Source organism: Manis javanica, chromosome 18 (assembly GCF_040802235.1).
Source record: "Manis javanica isolate MJ-LG chromosome 18, MJ_LKY, whole genome shotgun sequence".
NCBI lineage: Eukaryota > Metazoa > Chordata > Mammalia > Pholidota > Manidae > Manis > Manis javanica.
In genome coordinates this window covers 3844945-3864541 of record NC_133173.1, presented here as the reverse complement: position 1 = coordinate 3864541, position 19597 = coordinate 3844945, and the positions used below count along the sequence as shown (strand labels likewise).

The 19597-nt window shown below is 38.4% G+C and overlaps 1 protein-coding gene across 5 annotated transcripts in view; it reads right to left on the bottom strand.

Moving 5' to 3' along the window:
* The window catches only part of BLM (BLM RecQ like helicase), a 77202-nt gene that overhangs the window by 21416 nt on the left and 36189 nt on the right, over window positions 1–19597 (bottom strand). For 4 of the 5 annotated variants that reach the window (XM_017643353.3, XM_037000502.2, XM_017643354.3 and 1 more), the window contains 5 exons: window positions 19436–19549; window positions 16711–16809; window positions 16372–16520; window positions 7213–7319; window positions 5683–5843 (listed from right to left, as the gene is read on the bottom strand). In XM_017643353.3, coding sequence (XP_017498842.3) covers window positions 5683–5843; window positions 7213–7319; window positions 16372–16520; window positions 16711–16809; window positions 19436–19549 — 630 coding nt within the window. Of the gene's footprint in view, window positions 1–5682; window positions 5844–5927; window positions 7150–7212; window positions 7320–16371; window positions 16521–16710; window positions 16810–19435; window positions 19550–19597 lie in introns of those variants that run through there. The other variant, XM_073227216.1, reaches the window with a different exon arrangement.

The window sequence follows — 19597 nt, the reverse complement described above, 5'->3', positions numbered from 1 at the left end:
CCCCTCTAAATGTACAGCATTTTGATCAAAGGCAAATCTCCTTGGAAAGAGAATCTACCGTAGCCCCTAGCAGTGGAGCGCAGGTGGCGAGGCTGCGGAGGGAGGTGTGCCAGCCGTCAGTGTACCAAGAAGCCAGGCGCATCTCCCCAGGTGGGTGGGAACACAGAGGCTAGGCGGTCTGCAGGCTCTGAACGAGGCGATGATGGAGTCGCCTCCTTCTGAAAGCCCTTATTTCTTGTAGCTGGGAAAACTGGCTTTGTTGAGTTGTTACTTTCTTCTTTATTTCTGTGTTGCTTTTAAACTATCAGGCTATAATAACTTCCTTGTGAACAACAACAAGCAAGTTTTAGTCTACTGCGCGAATCTAACAAGATCAAGGCTGCCACTTGGTTGTCATATACCTTGACTCTGAGGAGTAGCTGAACTGAGAGCAGAAACAATTCAATTAAAAAAACACCACTAATCAATTTTTTAAAACCACATTTTTTATCACTGTCATATATATATATGCATATATATATATTTATTAAGGTATTATTGATATACACTCTTATGAAGATTTCACATGAAAAAACAATGTGGTTACTAACTACATTTACCCATATTATCAAGTCCCCACCCAGACCCCAGTGCAGTCACTGTCCACCAGTGTAGTAAGATGCCACAGATCCACTGTTTGCCTTCTCTGTGCTACACTGTTTCCCTGTGATCCCCCATGTGTACTAAACATAATACTCCTCAATCCCTTTCTCCGTCCCTCCCCACCTGCCCTCCCACGCCCCTCCCCTTTGGTAACCACTAATCCCTTCTTGGAGTCTGTGAGTCTGCTGCTATTTTGTTCCTTCAGTTTTGCTTCATTGTTATACTCCACAATTGAGGGAAATCATTTGGCATTTGTTTTTCTCCGCCTGTCTTATTTCACTGATAACCTCCAGCTCCATCCATGTTGTTTGCAAATGGTAGGATTTGTTCCTTTCTTATGGCTGAATAATATTCCATTGTGTATATGCACCACATCTTCTTTATCCATTCATCTACTGATGGACACTTAGGTTGCTTCCATATCTTGGCTATTGTAAAAAGTGCTGTGATGAACATAGGGGTGCATGTGTCTTTCTGAATCTGAGAAGTTGTATTCTTTAGGTAAATTCCAAGGAGTGGGATTCCTGGTCAAATGCTATTTGTATTTTTAGTTTTTTGAGGAACCTCCATATTGTTTTCCACAATGGTTGAACTAGCTTACATTCCCACCAGCAGTGCAGGAGGGTTCCCCTTTCTCCGCATCCTTGCCAGCATTTGTTGTTCTTAGTCTTTTCTTCGAGGCTGGCCATCCTCACTGGTAGGAGGTGATGTCTCATTGTGGTTTTAGTTTGCATTTCCCCAATGATTAGTGATGTGGAGCACCTTTTCATGTGTCTGTTGGCCATTTGAATTTCTTCTTTGGAGAACTGTCTCTTCATATCCTCTGCCCATTTTTTAATTGGGTTATTTGCTTTTTGGGTGTTGAGGCATGTGAGTTTTTAAATATATTTTGGATGTTAACCTTGTTGGATATGTCATTTACAAATATATTCTCTCATACTGTAGGATGCCTTTTCGTTTTGTTGATGATGTCCTTTGCCGTACAAAAACTTTTTAGCGTGATGTAATCCCATGAGTTCATTTTTGCTTTTGTTTCCCTTTCTCGAGGAGATGGGCTCAGGAAGAAGTTGCTCATGCTTATATTCAGGAGATGTTTGCCTATGTTGTCTTCTAAGAGTTTTATGGTTTCACAACTTACATTCACATCTTTAATCCATTTCGAGTTTACTTATGTGTATGGGGTTAAACAATAATCCAGTTTCATTCTCTTGCATGTAGCTGTCCAGTTTTGCCACCAGCTGTTGAAGAGGCTGTCATTTCCCCATTGTATGTCCATGGCTCCTTTATCATATATTAATTGACCATATATGGTTGGGTTTATATCAGGGCTCTCTAGTCTGTTCCACTGGTCTATGGGTCTGTTCTTGTGCCAGTACCAAATTGTTTTGATTACTGTGGCTTTGTAGTAGAGCTTGAAGTCAGTGAGCATAATCCCCCCAGCTTTATTCTTCCTTCTCAGGATTGCTTTGACTATTTGGGGTCTTTTGTGGTTCCATATGAACTTTAGAACTATTTGCTCTAGTTCATTGAAGAATGCTGTTGGTATTTTGATAGGAATTGCATTGAATCCATAGATTACTTTAGGCAGGATGGCCATTTTGACAATATTAATTCTTCCTACCCATGAGCATTGGATGTGTTTCCATTTATTGGTATCTTCTTTAATTTCTCTCATGAGTGTCTTGTAGTTTTCAGAGTATAGGTCTTTCACCTCCTTGGTTAGGTTTATTCCTAGGTATTTTATTCCTTTTGATGCAACTGTGAATGGAATTGTTTTCCTGATTTCTCTGCTAGTTCATTGTTAGCATATAGGAATGCCACAGATTTCTGCATATTAATTTTGTATCCTGCAACTTTGCTGAATTCAGATATTAGATCTAGTAGTTTTGGAGTGGATTCTTTAGGGTACATGCATGTATATTATAGAATATTTATACTGTATATATAGACTTAAAAAATTGAGAACTGGCTTCCTTCTTGTTTCTCTATTCAATTTTTTTTATGGTTGAGATTACATATTTTTGAATTCTATTTTTCCCTACCTTTCTCCACTACTAACATTTAAACATTTTTGTAGCATTAAAAAATTATTCATAAACTATTTTTAATGGCAGGAAGGTACCATAATGGAGCCAATCACTCTCTGGACAATTAGGCTATTAAGTACTAAGTAGCTATTAGGCTATTTACTATTAAAAATAACTGATGTAAATTCCACACCCCTTTTTCAGATCTGAGGCTCCTGATACAGTCTGCCATATGGTTTTCCATAAAGGCCCTCATGAGCACTGCAGGAAATCACCCCTTACAGCATCCTCTCCAACAGTTGACAGAGATCCCAAGAGGTGAAAACAGTCTCTTTTAGATTTGAATTCCTTTGTTCAATTAGTAAAATTGCACTTAAAAAATTGTATTTAGCCTTTTGTAGTTCCTTCTTTCCAATAGTCTCTTGATAGTCTAGGGTAAGCTATTTGAGACTCATGTTTTTCTTACTAAATTTTTACATATTCTCCTACAGCATATTTTATTTGCTAAATAAATTTCAGCTAAATAAATGTCTGATGTATTTCCTAATTTGCTGTTGCCTTTCATTTTGTTTATTGATATAAGTGTTTAGTTGTTTAGGTTTTTAATAATTTTTAGCACTTACTTCCTTCGGGCTGTTTTAAAGCTTAAGTTCTCTTCCAATCGGAGTTCACACATTTTAAAATCCTGATACCTTTATTTACCTGTAATTAATTTTGATATGAGGACCTAAAATGATTCCCTTAATCAGGTAATCAGTATCACTAGTTGAATAATCTTCCCTTTGTCATAAATTTGAAATGCCTTCCTTATCATATATTGTTTTTATATTTTCCAGGCTATTTCTGCATTTGTTCCATTTGTCTATAAATGTATTGTAAAGCCAGTGTTCATGCATTATTTTATTGTCAAATTCATTTAGTTATTTTCATTTGATTATTCTTCCAGGCAAACTGTAGAAAATGTTTATCAAGGGGAAAAAAGCTGGAATTTTGATTAGTTAAACATATAAATGAATTTGGGAAAACTGACATTTGTAATTATTACAGTGAAGATAAGTCAACAATACATTCTTCTGAACTTTCATATATCTGAAAACGTCTTCCTGCTGACTCCACAACATAAATGACAATGAGCTGGATATGAAATCTTCAGTCCCAGTCTTCCCTCTTTCTTATTCTGAGGAGTCTATTCCTGTTTTTTAATTTAGTGAGAGTCTTAGGCATGTCTGCTTTGTGTTCTTTTGTAGATTAACCTATTTCTTTATTTTCATGAATGTAATTTCTTTAGCTTTGTAAATCAAACTGAGTGCTGAATTATGTCTACCTGTAAGTTTTTCCCCAGTGATTTTGAGGTAACTCTTTAAAATTTATATATTTCTTATGTACTTATCATATATATAATACATTTGACTACCTATTTCAACTATCCTGATTTCTTCCTTGGGCACACTTATTCTTAGGTGAACCCCTATACCTTCTCACAAACAAATATTGTCTGCTTTTTTCCCTTCAATTTTCATAGTTTTTTTTCCCTTCACACTCTCAAGTTATTCATTACATCATTGCTTCAGATGTCTGCATTAATTCAGATCATTTGTGTCTTGATATATAATTTTTCTTATTTGGATAAACCGCATTCTTCTAGTGCATTTTCTTATTTGGATAAACTGCATTTTTATTTCTTCCTTCATGTCATCCTGTGATCTTCTTATGGCAAAATGTTTCTAGTTCACATAAATCGAGTCTTCTTACATCTTTCTGGGAATGCTAGGCTGTTAACTTCTAAGATTTTCTTCTGTTTTCCCTTAGAAAGTAATTTTGAGAAAGAGTTTTTCCTCTGAATCTTCAGGGTAATGATTTCTTTTTTTGTGAGCTGAAAACTTCACAGGCTACAAAAAAAGTATTAATCATTTTCATCAGAGTTATCCTTGCACTTAAATGGATTGATCCAAGGCTGGCATTTGCCAGAGTACGGAATAGCTAGAATGTTCTCAGCTTTCCTCTTTGTTGATTCACTTGAGGAACATTGCCATTTCAAAAGTAGATGCTCAATATCATTAGTTACTAGGGAAATGCAAATCAAAGTCACAATGAGCTACCAGTTGACATCCACTGGGATGGATACAGTAAAACAGATAGACAATAGTAAGTGTAGATGAAGAGGCAGACACACTGGAACCTCATACATTGATGACGGGGATGTAAAATTCTGCAGCTGCTTCGGAAAAGTCTGGCAGTTCCTCAGAAAGTTAAACATACACTTACCATATGACTAAGCAGTTTCACTCCCAGGTATCTACCCAAGAGAACTGAAAATATATTTATAAAAAAACTTGTACACAATGTTCACAGAAGCATTATTCACAAAAGTCAAAAAGTGGATACAACCCAAATGTTTACCAACTGAATGGATAACAAACTGTGGTCTATCCACACAATGGAATATTACCCAGTCACTAAAAGGAATGAAATACTGATACATGCATGCTATGATGAGAAAAAATCTTGAAAACATTATGCTAAGCAAAAAAAATCAGTAAAGCAGAAGAACACGTACTATATGATTCCAATTATATGAAATGTCCAGAATAGGAAAATTTATACAGATGGATTAGCTGTGGTTAGTAGATTAACAGTTGCCAGGGACTGGGGAGTTAGGAGGGCGGGGAGTGACTTCGAATGGGTATGGGGTTTCTTTCTGGGATGATGAATTGTCCTGGAATTAGATAATAGTGATGGTTATACAACTGTGTGAATATACTAAAAACCACTGACTTGTAAACTTTGAAAGGCTGAATTTTATGGTATGTGAATTACATCTCAATAAGAAGTTTTTTTCTGATTTAAGAAAGAAAAATCAAGTCTCAAAACACTTTAGAAGTCTCAAAAAAGATCTGTTTTTAAATTCGAGACTTATTTACTACCTTTATGGTAAAAACCATTTTTATTCTACATGTGCAAGTTCGCTTACATGCTACAGATTGTTTACTTTGTTTGTTTTAGAAAATGTTACCTGGCAGCCATCCTGATTAATCCACTTGTGCTGTACTTCATCTCTGGCAGAATCACTGAGGCCAGCATGGTAAGCTAGAGCAGCGAGGCCATCCTTGTGTAATGTGTCAGCCATTGTGTCACATTCTCGCCTGGAGAGGCAGTAAATTATCCCTGAGTCATCTGCCAAGAAACCGAAACAGTATTCAGAAATGAAGACCTGTAAAATAAATAACAACACAACCTACATTATGTTCTTGGAAATACCTGAACCATAAACAGGCCTCCAGTTTTCTTACAGCAGAGGAAGATCACGTAGGTAGATTAATTCGAGCAAGGAATTCACGTGTACTGGAAATGACAAGGTTTGACCTGTAATCCTGTCCCTCTGAAGGATTCCTTAGGTGGACCTGGATGAAGGTGGGGCTCTCTTTCATGCTGGCTATAAAATGCGAAGGCGCCCCCAACACAAACTTTTGGAAAGCACATGGAAGTGTGTATTGTGCAGTAGAAATGCTTCTACCTTCTAACTCAGTTTCCTTCTAGAAACAGAGTGGCACAAGGACTTAGATGAAGTTTCATTTATAATTTTAAAAATGAGAAAAATTTTAACAGCCAACATTAGGGGAATAATTATGAAAGGAGATTATGAAATAAAATATATTGCAACCATTAAGTGTTTCCTAAGTTTTCAAATAGACACGACAGTGTGTTAGACATAAAACAGGCTAAGGGTAGAAACACTGTATATACAGTACGCTACAGAAAGAAAATGCTTACAGAAATTGCTGGAAGGAAATAAACCAGAATGTTAACAGTGACTTGAGGTGAGGTTTGTTTTTTGCTTTCTTCTGTGTTGCTTTCTAAGTTTTCTTCAGTGAGCATGTATTATGTTTATTGCTTTTAGGTATGTTATTTTAAAAATCAAAAAATAAAAGGTATTAAAGAAAAAGTCATCTCTCTATGGCAGAGCCAAAGGGAGAGATATACAAACTAAGCTGCTTATTTATATTAGCTGCCTGGGAGAGTGAAACTAATGACTTCTTCTTGGTCTATCCCTGCATTGTTTGATTTGTTCAAACAAATAAGTATACTACTTTTTAACGAAACAGAGATGTTTAACCAAAGATTCTCCATGGAAAAATGGAAAACAGGTACATGGAAAACTACCATGAATTTCAGAATCTCATTTTAGTTAATATAACTTAAAAGCAGACACATTTGGGGAAGGCACCAAAACAAAGAGCTGTATAACTCATGCACTGATAGCAGCGAGAAGAAAAACACTGAAACCATTAATTATAACACAGGTGCAATAGGAGGGAATATTTGATATATTTTTTGTTAAGGCTTATTGTTATCAAACTAAGTAAGATCTTACAATTTCCAGAACTGAGAGAGAGCATTGCAATATTCTGCTCTAAATAGCAAGTTAATGCTATCATAATGAGAAAAGAAATATTTAATATGCAATTTTCCATATTCTATTGTGGTACTAAAAAGACATTTATTCATCACTTCTAGACATAAATTCATCACATGCCGTACTCACGTGGATGATGCTTTCTGATCCATTCTAAGCAATCAAATGCCACCTTTTTAGGCTTTTTTGGTAACACATAATACTTTAGGTTATGCCTGTTAAAGCTCATGCTAAACCTAAAAGAAATTTCAAACACAAAATTTTGTTATGAGAAAATAGTTTTAGCCACCTTCAAAAATTAAGCACTGATTTCCCCCAATGCAAACCCAATTATGAAGTTATCTTAAAGTGCATATTGTCACTGGCAGCTTTCATAACAGAACACTGCAAGGGAAATTTGGTTAAGAGTTAACAAAAAGGGTGATAAGGAAGGAATTTCTATGGGACTAAGATGACAAAGAATTAGGAGGAATATAGACGAGGATAACACGCAGAAGAGACAGGTGAGAAGCTCCGTCTCCGAGAAGAGGCTAATTAAAGCAAGGATAGCCAAAACATTACTTAAAAGATTAAGAAGGCCACGGAGAAACATACACATTTCTAGGCCAGCAATGTTCCCCAGCTGTGGTGGGCGTCCGTGAGGAGCTGATGGCCGGGCACAGGGAGATGCAGCCTCACAGCTCACAGCTCCTTACTGGCTCTGCGCCCAGAGGCAAGGCGGCTGATGAGACCGCCTCCTCCCCTGGTCCCGCGCCCCCGGTCCCCGCCTCCTCCTCCCCCTGCCGTAGGGAGCGCTTTCTCGCCATCACCGCCTCTCGGGTGTTTCTGTCTCTTCGTGGATTCTTCCCTTTCTGTCTCTGAATGTGTTCTAGGACCACCCATCCTACGAACAAAAGCTTCTCCTGGCCCTATTCTCCCCTGCAGCTGACCTTTTTCCCCTGCACCTCTTTGCTTCCCACCAATGACAAGTTTCTCAGAAGTCACGGATGCCCCCAACCAACTAACCGTACGTGCAATTTCAGTTCTCAACATTTCCATTCTGGCTTTTGCCATTACCATTCTACCAAAATTGTTTTATTAAAGCTTTTAAAGCTGAAGAAAGGTGCGGGGGTTGTTGCAGGGTCCTTGACCCTGCAGGGACCCCCACAGCCCCAGTTCCAACATCTTCAGCGGAAGGAGACACTGCAGAACAGGTGGAGGCCAGAGCGCAGACATCCCCGAGCCCGGGCTGCGCGGCGGAAACACCTGAGCTGCGACGACCTGTGCGAAGGAGGCGGCCCATACACTGCGGCGGCGATCAGAGGCAGGGAAGAGGAGGCGCGAACCGTTGGCTTCCTTTGCACCGAGGGCCAAGCTGGAGGGGCCCGGTTGTGTTGCAGCGTGGACGGGATAAACGCGTTTGGTGTTGGGACTAAAGCACGGCTCCCTGGGGAGGGCACCGCGTTCCCGAGCGCTGCCATGCAGGTAAGAAGGCCGTGCTGGAGGCAGTGACCTCCCAACGGCTGCTTCCCAGACGTCGCTCTCCCTGGGCTCTCCGTCCCGCCACGGTGTTGGCTACCCTTGCTGAAAACCGCTATCAGCTCTCACAGTTCACCTTCCTGCAGCGTTTTCTCCCCTCACCTCTGCCTACTCCTTCTGTGAGACTCACCCACAGCACTTGGTCCTTTTCCCCTCCCCCTACGTCACCTTTTCAGGGACCTCACTCTCACTGCTCTAACAGCACCCAACTATCATCCCATGAGCCCCAGGTTTGCCCCCAGCTTAGACCTCTTTTCAGAGTTCTGAACCACATAACTTCTTCCTCGCCCAGGGGTCTAAAATAGGGGTATGCATAACCCTAAGGTTCACAAGGACTTTCCAAAGGTACACGAACAGACGACCTTTCCAGATTCTCCATTTGCATGCGTACTTTTGCCCAAAAGTCTGATCTGAGAAGGCTCCTGGGGCCGGCTTCCGGCTGGTCACTCTGGGCCTGTTTTTTCCTTTTACAATTGTCCTCTCACTTTCTGAAAACCAACCAACCAACCCTTCTTTTCACCCATTCTGAGCTTTACTATTGTGCACTGTTCTAGGTTTAAAAGCCTCCAGGTCACCAAACAAAACAAACCGAAATACAGTCTGGGTGCGGGTGGAATTCTCTTTAAGCAAAGTACCGGAAATCCTTGGGAGAGCTTCAGGGCTTTAAGTGCTTCACATATTTCTGTCAGGGGTAAAGTGTAACATCAGGAATGAAGTGTTTTCACCCTTACTGGGAAGTTCTGACTTCAGATGTTCTGAGAGTAAGGGGTGGGGGGAGATGATTTCCAGCTTAGGATGGCGCTCCTTCCCGCCTGACTACTGTCCCAGAACGCACTGCTCTGAGAGTCCTGGGAGACTACTTGCAAACACTGTTTTGAAACCATTCCTCTTATGATGCCATCTGTATGTACAAAACTCTCAGAGCTCTCTTCTGCTTGAAATGCCAGAGGAACATGTAGCAGATTGTGGCAAAAAAGGCAGTAGTTAAAAGACCAGTACATCCATGGACTATTTTGACTGTTCTCAGGTAAGTATTTATTAATCACTGCCACAGCAAAGGAAACTGCAGTCCTGACAAAATTACAGCAGAAAAAGAATTGTCCAGGAATACAAAGGACGTAGATAATCTCAAAACTCATTTGAGTTGGTTTGGGCTTAAGTTGGGAATGGCATGAGTCTCCCTACCAAGAATGCTCAAATGACAATACATAAGAATGGCCTTTTTGCTATTTCCAACATTTTATACTACTCTTTAATTTCAGAACAATGTTTTGTGCATTAAAAAAAAAAAGCTTTTGACCAAAAAGGAGAGACAATAGCAAGTGCTGGTGGAATCAGAACCCACTTCCTCACTGGTGGGAATGTAAAATGGTGCAACTATTTTGGAAAACAGTCTGGCAGTTTTTCAAAATGTTAAAAATAGTGATCATATGACCCAGCAATTCCACTCCTGGGTATATACCCAAGAGAAATCAAAACACAAGTCTACACAAAAACTTGTATGTGAATGTTCACAGAATTATTCATAAGCACTAAAAAATGGAAATAACCCTAATTTTCACCCAATATTCATAGATATGCTGCCCATACAATGGAGTATCATATAGCAATAAACTTTGAAAACGTGCTAAGTAAAAGAAGTTGGTTACAAAAGACCGGATGTTGGGTGATTCCATTTATATGATGTCCAGAAAAGGCAAACCTATAAACAGAAGGTAGATTCATGGTTGCCTAGGCTGGTGGAGGTGGTGAGAAGAAAGGGGAACTGACTACTAAGGGAAAATGGGTTTTTGCAAGGAGATGGACACATTCGAAAATGGATTGGTGGTAATGGCTGCGCAAGTTTGACTATAATAAAAACTAACTGAATGGTATACTTTAAATAGGTGAATTGTATGGTATGTGGATTATATCTCAAAAAAGCTGTTATTAAAAACATCTGGCACATAACTGAGACTTTTTTTTGATTTGTGATGTAATTGAAAAAACTTAGAAATGTTAATTTGGTTAAACACTTTACTCCTACTAAAAAAAAATAAAATGAATGAGATTAGGACATCGAGTTGTAGATGGATCTCAGATCCAATTAAAGCCAAAACAAACATCTCTACAACAAAAGGACTGCTCAACTCCAGCAGGTGGGCCACTAACTAAAAAAGTATTCACAGTTTGTTGTAACTACATATGACAGACAGCATCTTACCTAGCCTGTTGGAAGATGGGATGTTTGGAATTAACAAATATTCTAGAAAGAGTTCTCATCAACTGATGAATGGATATAAAATCCTCATACAATGAGGATTATTCGGCCATAAAAAGGAAGTACTGACCCATGCTACAACGTGGAGAACCCTTGAAAACATCATGTTCAGTAAAAGAAGGCGGGCATGAAGGAGAGAGGAGTGGCTATTAATGAGTGCCAGGTTTCTTTCTGGGGTAGGAAAAATGTTCTAAACTTAGATCTGGGGGATGATTGCACAACTCTGTGCAAATACAAAAAACCCCACTGAATTCCAACCTTTAAATAGGTGATTTTGTAGTGTGTCAATTATATCTCAATGAAGATTTTATTTCTTAAAAACAACTTTGAATTCAACTTTATCTTCATTAAGGGAGTACTGATGTTGACATTAAAATGGTAAATATTATTAAGTCTGGAGTGTGAAACTCATGTCACTGTAAGTGATGTATCAGGAAATGGAATCATCTTGGCTTAGTTCCTGTTGCTCTTGGAACTGAGACGGCTGTAATGGGGATGTGCACCAAACAGTCTATCTGAACTGAGAAATAAAGATTTTCTTTATACATATGTAAGAAAGTAAGTCTAATCTGGCTGACTGGTTTGACAATGAACACTGGCTTTGCCAACAGGTCACATGATCATTTTATCTCATTTGAAAGAGTTAATGGCAGCCACAAAGTTTTGACAAAACTATTATTTAAAAGTATTATCACACAACAAAAATGTATGTTAAAAACATATTAGGAAAGGGGTATTGAAGCTAATAGTATTTTGATTTCCCTAACTCTTCCAAGTATATTGGATATAAAGTTCATTTATGTGAAAGAGTAACAAGAATATTTAGTAGTCATTAAGTAAGTCTTGGTAAAGCATTATTTATTTATTTATATTCCCCAGAAAAAGTGAGTAACTAATGATATGATTTGACCTGGGAAGTGATATGATTTTCCAGTTAGATGGCTTCCAATTCTTTGCTTCCCATAAAATTTCAGAACCTAATTGAGTTGTTGGCTGACAGGTTATTAAAAATAATTTCTGATGACAGTTCATTACGTAATTTTGGCATATACATCAGGAGGAATTCAAATAATCGAGTGTTACTGGTTAAAAAAAAAAAACTTTCCACGCCCATCTACATGTTTATGTGGCAGTTTCTCATATGCTTATGTGTATAAAAATAAGAAATATGATCTGACTTGATTCATCCAAAGATATATGAACTAATTGAAAAAAGAAAGCCCTATCTCATTAAGTTACACATTCCCAATCAAAATTTATGCTTAAGAATTACCTAGAAATATATTTTAAGGAATTCTAATTATTTATGTATGACTAATGATTATAATAATTCAATCTGAAGAAAATTTTGGTAAGAAAAATTTTAAACTATTTTAAATTTATATTCATATATTTACACACATACTTTCCTTACAGGTAAGTATGACAGAGTAAACAAATAAGACTTCATGCATAAAAATATAATACCTTAGGATAAAATTTCATGGAGAAACTGAGAGAAATGTGAATACAAGAAAAAGGAAAAATGCAAAATACCTGTTAAAGAGCTAAAATTTTTAATGTGTTTTCTAAGTGGGTGATAGGAGGTACAGAAATGCTATTAATTATATTTATATTCTGCTGGGTACATTTAAAAAGGCTAGGTAATGTATATCAACCATACTACAATAAAAAAATTTTTTTAAAGGGCTGGGTGATAATTTGTTTTAAAATGTTATTTACAGCAGACCACATTCTCTTTATTTAAACCCATGTTGTTAAGAATTGTGTCAGGTTAACAGTATACAAGTGGTGCAGTTTTCCAAAATTGTTTTAGAATGCACACGTGACCAAAGAAAGTCTGAAGATTGCTGTCTTGGCCATCACCTCACCCCTTGGACACCCGGAACACCAGACACCTAAAACCACACATCCTACACCGCCCCACTTCTTCCCCGTCTCCCCAGCCTTCTGTTCTCCTGCGTCTCCAGCCATGGTCGATGGCACTACTACTCAGCACACCAGAAACGCGCATAAACGTCCACAACATGGACTTTTCTTGGCCCAGTCTTGTCAATTCGGCTCTGCTTTCTCTCTTGACTGTCTCTCCTCCCTCTTTTAGCACTGCCTCCGTCATCAGCTGTCTCCTAGATGCTGCACCAGGGCTCCTACAGGGCTCTCCTGCCTCTCATCTCTTGCTCCTCCACTCTGTCTTCTACTCCACTGCCAGGGTTATCATCATTCTACCATAAAGTTCGGATAAGCCACTTCCCAGGTCAAAATGCCTACAGGATAAAGTTCAAACACTTTACCATCGTGATATACAAACAAGGCCCTCCATGTTCTGGTCTCAAGCCACATTCCCAGGATCATCCCTTCTCTATATTTCTCTATTTACCTATGGATTATTTGCCATTCCTTGGGCCTGACCTGTACTTCCATGGTAGAAACTTCAGCCTTGATTCTCACTCTTTACCTGTTCAGATGCCATTCATCTACCACTTCATACCCACTACGATGGATATGATCAAAAAGACACTCAGTAACAAGTGTTGGTGTGGATGTGGAGAAACTGCAACCTTCGTACACTGCTGAAGATAATGTGAATAGTGCTGCTGCTCTAGAAAACAACCTGGCAGTTCTTCAAAAGGTTATTAAATGCAGAGTTAGCATGTGACCAAACAATTCTACACTTCGGTATATGCTCAAGAGAAATCAGAACGTATGTCCACACGACGAATTGTACACAGATGCTCATGGCAGTGTTATTCACAAAGCCAAAAATGGAAACAACTCAAATATCCATCATATAGTGAATGAACAATAAAACAGATTTGTTAGTACAAAAGAATGAAGTACCAATACGTGCCACTACAACATGGCTGAGCCTTGAAAACGCTAGGTTCACTGAAAGAGGCCAGTCACAAAAGGTCACATATTATATCATTCTACTTAGATAAAATGTCCAGAGCAGGCAAAAATCTGTGAAGAATAAAGTAGATAAGTGGCTGCCTAGGGCCAGGAAGATGGGGAATAGTAGGGGTTGTTTGCTAATGGGTATGGGATTTCTTTTAAGGGAGACAAAAATGTTCTAAAATTAGATAATGGTAGGGCTGCACAACTCTGTGAATAAACAAAAATCACAGAATTGTATACTTCAGATAGGTGAATTTTAAGGTCTTTAAATTATATCTCCATAGAGCTGTTTATAAAACCACCCATCCTACAAAAGCTGTCTCCTTTATAAACCTTAGCTGACCCTTACTCATTACCAGTTAGTTGTTATTTCGGGTTACAGTTAATCTTGTCTTCCTGAGTCCCTGCAGTCATAAAATACATCTCTAATTACCACTTCCTTCCTTCTGCAGTTTGATATAAAATGTAAAGGATTCTGAAGCCAGACGGTTTAGGTTCTCACTCCACCAGTTAGGGGTAGATCTCGTTCAAGTTATTTCATTTCTCTGTGCCTCAGTTTCTTCATCCGTAAAGTGAAGAAAATAGGAATACTTACGTCATGAGACTTAATGTGGATAAATGTGTAATATGCATAAAATGCCAGGAATAGTGCCTGGCACACTGAATAGGCTAGATATGTAAGTGATAGCTATCAGGCTGTATTAACTGTCTATATGTCTGTCTCTTTTCTCAGTTATTTTAAGGTCCTAAGGGGAAGGAATCATCTATTCTATTATCCATCCTGTATTTCCCAGAGGAAGAATACTATCACAGATTGGCACTGGGAGGGGAACATGGGGGCCCTGGCTTCAACCCTAGGGACACCTGCCTTTACTGGGGTCATGACAAGCAGCAGTCGGGCAAATCTAATCCCACAAGGGGTCTATAGACAGAAAAGAAGATCAGGAAAAATGTACCAGAAAAGAGTTTGTTAAAATCTTCTACTTCATTAAGGGATTTAAACCCTCCCAAATATAGAAGTACCAAATATATTAAGGAGTCAATTGACTTGCTCAAATTTTCACATTTTACCCACATTTACCAAAATTCCTCCATATGTTTCATTTATTCATTTTTACTGAGTGCCAATTATGCACAATGCACCACATGCTAGACTCAGGAAATGTACAATCTTGTTTTTCCAGGCAGATCTCCTCCTCACAGTACTAGGAAAAGAAAAAGATACTGAGGGTGCATGCCTCTAAATACATATGTGCAATGTTTACTTGAACAAAAATGACAAATTCTGTTACTTACAAAAAGTTATTCAAAAGGTGAATTGAATTTAAATAGTTTCTTTTTTAGTATGGGCATTTGGCAATTAATATTACTGATCTAAAAGAATAGCAGATTATACCTGGCATAACCTGATGGAAAATAGCTAAAAACACTATTAAAAAAAAAAAGCTTTCATAGTCAACGTGGTAGTTATTAGAAACATATTTCTAAAATGTAGGTTATTCACTAGAACCTAAAATATAAAATGCCACCTTAAATATAATGTTGAAATATACATCAATTATCAAAGCAAAATATCTTTTTTCCTCCAAATTTGATATAAACACCCTTCTGCAAGTGAGACTGAGTTAAAGTATTCTATTCCAAATCTTATGATTACACATACAAAATTCTGAGGCTGTCAAATTCTTGCACTCAAGAATGTCAGTTCAATCTGCAAAGGTCTCTGTAGCTACCTGAAGCTCATGGCCCCTGCACATCCTTCATGTGGTGCTTTCAGTTCTTTTCATAACCCACTGAGATCCTGTTCTTTTTCTGACTACAATATTTGTACAGCCGATTATTGTCTTTATTCCCAAATAAACAAAAGGTGTGCTTTAAAAATTCACCCCCAACAGATTAGTCATTATTCCTTCAGACATTCCTCAAACTCAAAGCACCTGCTAATAAGAAGGAAAAATACACACAACAGCTGGTAAGTAAATATTTGCTGAGCAAATGAACCTATCAGAGAATGCTTGTGTCTCTACAAACTCACAGAGGCACAAAATAATCCAGTGTGATCTACACATATGGGGACAGTTTTAATAGTATATAGGTAATTATGGCTTTGGTGGCAATAAGTGGCTCTGGCTGCTGAGATGAAAACAAAGTAAAAAGCTGCTATATGGTTTTTGTACTGTTTCCAGCACCCTGAATGTAACTAGGATTTCAGGGCAAAATGGCAAAGCAGGGCCATCTGTTCATTTCATGCTGTATACACTAGGGTCCCATGGGAGCCAAAACTAGACAAATAAAGGCTGAGTGACTACTGGGACCACCCTGGGATTAACAGGTACAGCATGCACTTTATCCCTGCTTCCAGAGTAGGTACCTGGACAGTTTTAATTTCAGTGAGTAAAGAGAAGTCGTAGAGCCCTGGTTCCTAAATTCTAGGGCACATCGGAATCACTTGGGGATTTTAAAAGAACATAGTGGCACCCAGTCCCCCAATTCTAAATGGTATCAGGTGCAACCTGGGCATTGGGATTTCTAAGGCTCTGAGGGTGATCCTATTGTGTGGCAATCTGGGAACCACTGCCCCAGGGTTTTTAGATTCATGACTTTCAACAACTTACACCTGAGGCTTGAGAATCTTCAGCTGAGTGAGAATGTCCTTCTGGACTCTGGGATTAGCCGTGGCAGTAAGAGCCATCACTGGAACACAGGGGAACTTCTGGCGGAGCACATTCATTCTTTTGTAATCTTGACGGAAATCATGTCCCCACTGGTTGGAAAAAAAAAATACTGCTTTCAGACTATTTGGATCTTCCTTATATTAAAAAGCAAATACTCATTATATTAAGAACCACATTATTCTTCAGTGAAATAGAAGAATAATCAATGTTTTTGTTCTTCAGTTCTGAAAATATATTTATGTCGGTAGCAAATGTAAAGACATTAAAAACAGTATTTACCTGACTGACACAATGTGCCTCATCGATAACAAAACGTGCCAGGAGCTTTCTCTCGTACAGATTTTCCAGAGTACAAATCAGTCTATTGCTTGCACAGACCTAGAATGTATTAATCAGACATTTAAAATCATTTAAAAACCCCATCACCTTAAGGAGCTGTATTATAACCTCCACATAAAATTGGGTCTTATTTCAATCTATGAGGCGAATTAGCAGAAGTAATAGAAAAAAGCAAATGAGACATTTTAGAATGTTCACACACATTCAGCTTAGCAAACCGTTATGTATTAGGTCAGTGGTTCCAAAATGTTCTTTTTTTTTTTTGGCAGGGGAGGGGAGGTATAGATGAACTAAGTGAAGGAGGAAAAAAATCAATGAGAATGTTGGATGTTTTGATCTGGGTGACAGTTACATGAGTGTGTGCACATGTCAAAATGCGTCAAGCTGTAAACTAATATCTGTGCAATTTACTGCATGTACTTCAATATAAAAATAATACAAAAATTAAAAAAAAAACAACTTTTTCTCTGCCTTAATATATATGTGGGCCACTACACATTTACACTGGTAACAGGGCTACTAATGTGTGTTATGGGCATTCATGTTGTTTGGAGAAAAAATATATACACACACATATATGTATGTATGTATACCTATATTTCATACTGTATCCATGATGGGCTTAGAAGCAATGACCACATCTGGCACCCGTCTTGACAGAGACACGTCAAAAGGACACATAAGCCAATCTGATGGATCTCACCCACTGGCCAAATCAAGGACAATTAAAACACAAAATATATAATGATAACTATCACCCACTGAATAAGTTAAGAATCCATGACTTCATACTGATAAAAGTAAGTATGTGGATAAAAGGAAAAGCTGTTCCTTAGAGTGAAATGCCTACTAAATTATAAAAATCATCATTTGGCATCCTGGTTGTAGTAACTGATGGGGAATCATCATTAAATGATAAAACCTCAGTTAAAGTCTGATGAGTAATAGGATATTAACATAGCCTCAGAGTATCCCACAACAGGATACCTAGATCACAGGCCAAAAATTCCAGGAAAAAAAAATTTTTTTTATTACTAATCACAAAAAAAAAAAAGAAAGAAAAAGAAAGTAATTTTACAGTGGAGAAATCTGGTAGACATCTTTAACCCAGTGATCAAAGTTCACTGATAATACCAGTAATAGGATGACTTGCCATCTAATGATTCTTGACACAATGAACTGAAAACACATCACCACTTCTGATATTCCTGCTTAAATGCCTAACAGGAATCTAATCATGAAAAAACAAACTGGTAAGTCAAAATTGAGGGGCGGTGCTCAAAACAACAGGCCTTCACTCTTTGTAATTGTCAAAATCATGACAGACATTGTTTAGAGGCATGACAACTGGACGCAGTGCATAATCGAGGATGTTCTTTTGTTATAAAGGACATTGGGACAGCTAGTGGAACTGGAATAAGATTTATAGACTAATACTGCATCGAAGAATATTCTCTAACTTTGATAACTGTACTGAGGTTATACAAGAGAATTCCTTGTTTCTAGGAAATGCACAGTGAAATAGTAGGGTTAAAAGGATATTAAGTCTGCAAGTTCCTCTCAAATGTTTATGGAAAAATCTAAGAATGATAAAGCAATTAGAGTAAAATGTTACCAATTAGAATTTCCGGGTGAAAGTTATACAGGAATTCTTGTACTATACATGAGAAATTATGACAAAAAAATTTAAATATATGCATTCGAGTGGGTTTTAATGATGTAATAGAAAAAGATACACAGGTCTCAGTTCCTGTTCCTGACACAGGGCTCCCCAAACCCCTGTAATTTCCCAGGTGATAAGAGTACTAGGAACACCTTTTGTTCTAAAGTGTGGTCTTTGACCCTGGTTCCTGAACAGGGCTCCTGAAACCGTTGGAATTTCCCAGGTGACAGGAGTGTCTTTTGTTCCAATGAGGTGACTCTGGGTGGGCTGCTGGCTGGCTCCTTGATGGGGGCTGGCATGGGAAAGACCAAGCCATGACTAGAAGCTTGGGGTTTTCAGCCTTGCCCCTGATTCTCAAAAGTCAACAATTGATTATGCCACCTAAGGAAGCCTCCAACATCCCAGTAGTACAGGGTTTGGGGGGCTTCTGGGCTGGTGAATACATCCACACTGGGAGGGTGACGCCCCCCAACTGTACAAGGACTGAAGCTTCTGTGCTCCGGACCCTCCCAGACCTCGCTCTGTGTCTCTTCACCTGGCTACTCACCTGTATCTTTTTATGCACCAATAAATGTGAATAAGCATTTCCTTGAGATCTATGAGCTGCTCTAGCAAATTAATCAAACCTGAGGTGGGGGTAATGGGAACCTCTGATTTGGTTACAGGATAGAAGTTATGGGTAACCCAGGGACCTCCAACTTGTCCTGGCATCTGAAATAGGTGGGAGCAATCTTGTGGAACTGAACCCTTCATCTGTGGGATCTCTGGGTAGATAGTGTCAGAATTGAAGTAAATTATAGGACACCTAGCAGGTGTTGCAGAGAATTGCTTGGTGTAAGGAAAACCCTGCACACATCTGGTGACTGGACATAAATATCCTGTGTGAACAGCAGAGAAATATAGGAAGGGAAGACTGGGTTTTTCCCTACTCAGGAGAGAGCCTGGGTTGTTTTTCTAACATAGCTTTCATAACATATTTAAAATAATGATATGAATACAAACCTTCTCTGGAGTAACATAAAGAAGTTTTATAATTGGATCTTTTTTTGATAATTGGAGGTAAATACTTGTAGCTTCTGAGTCGGTCTTGTCACCTGTCAGGTATGTAGCTGGAATCTAAGTATAAAAGCAGCAAACAATTTAAATTGTATTAATCTGACTTAA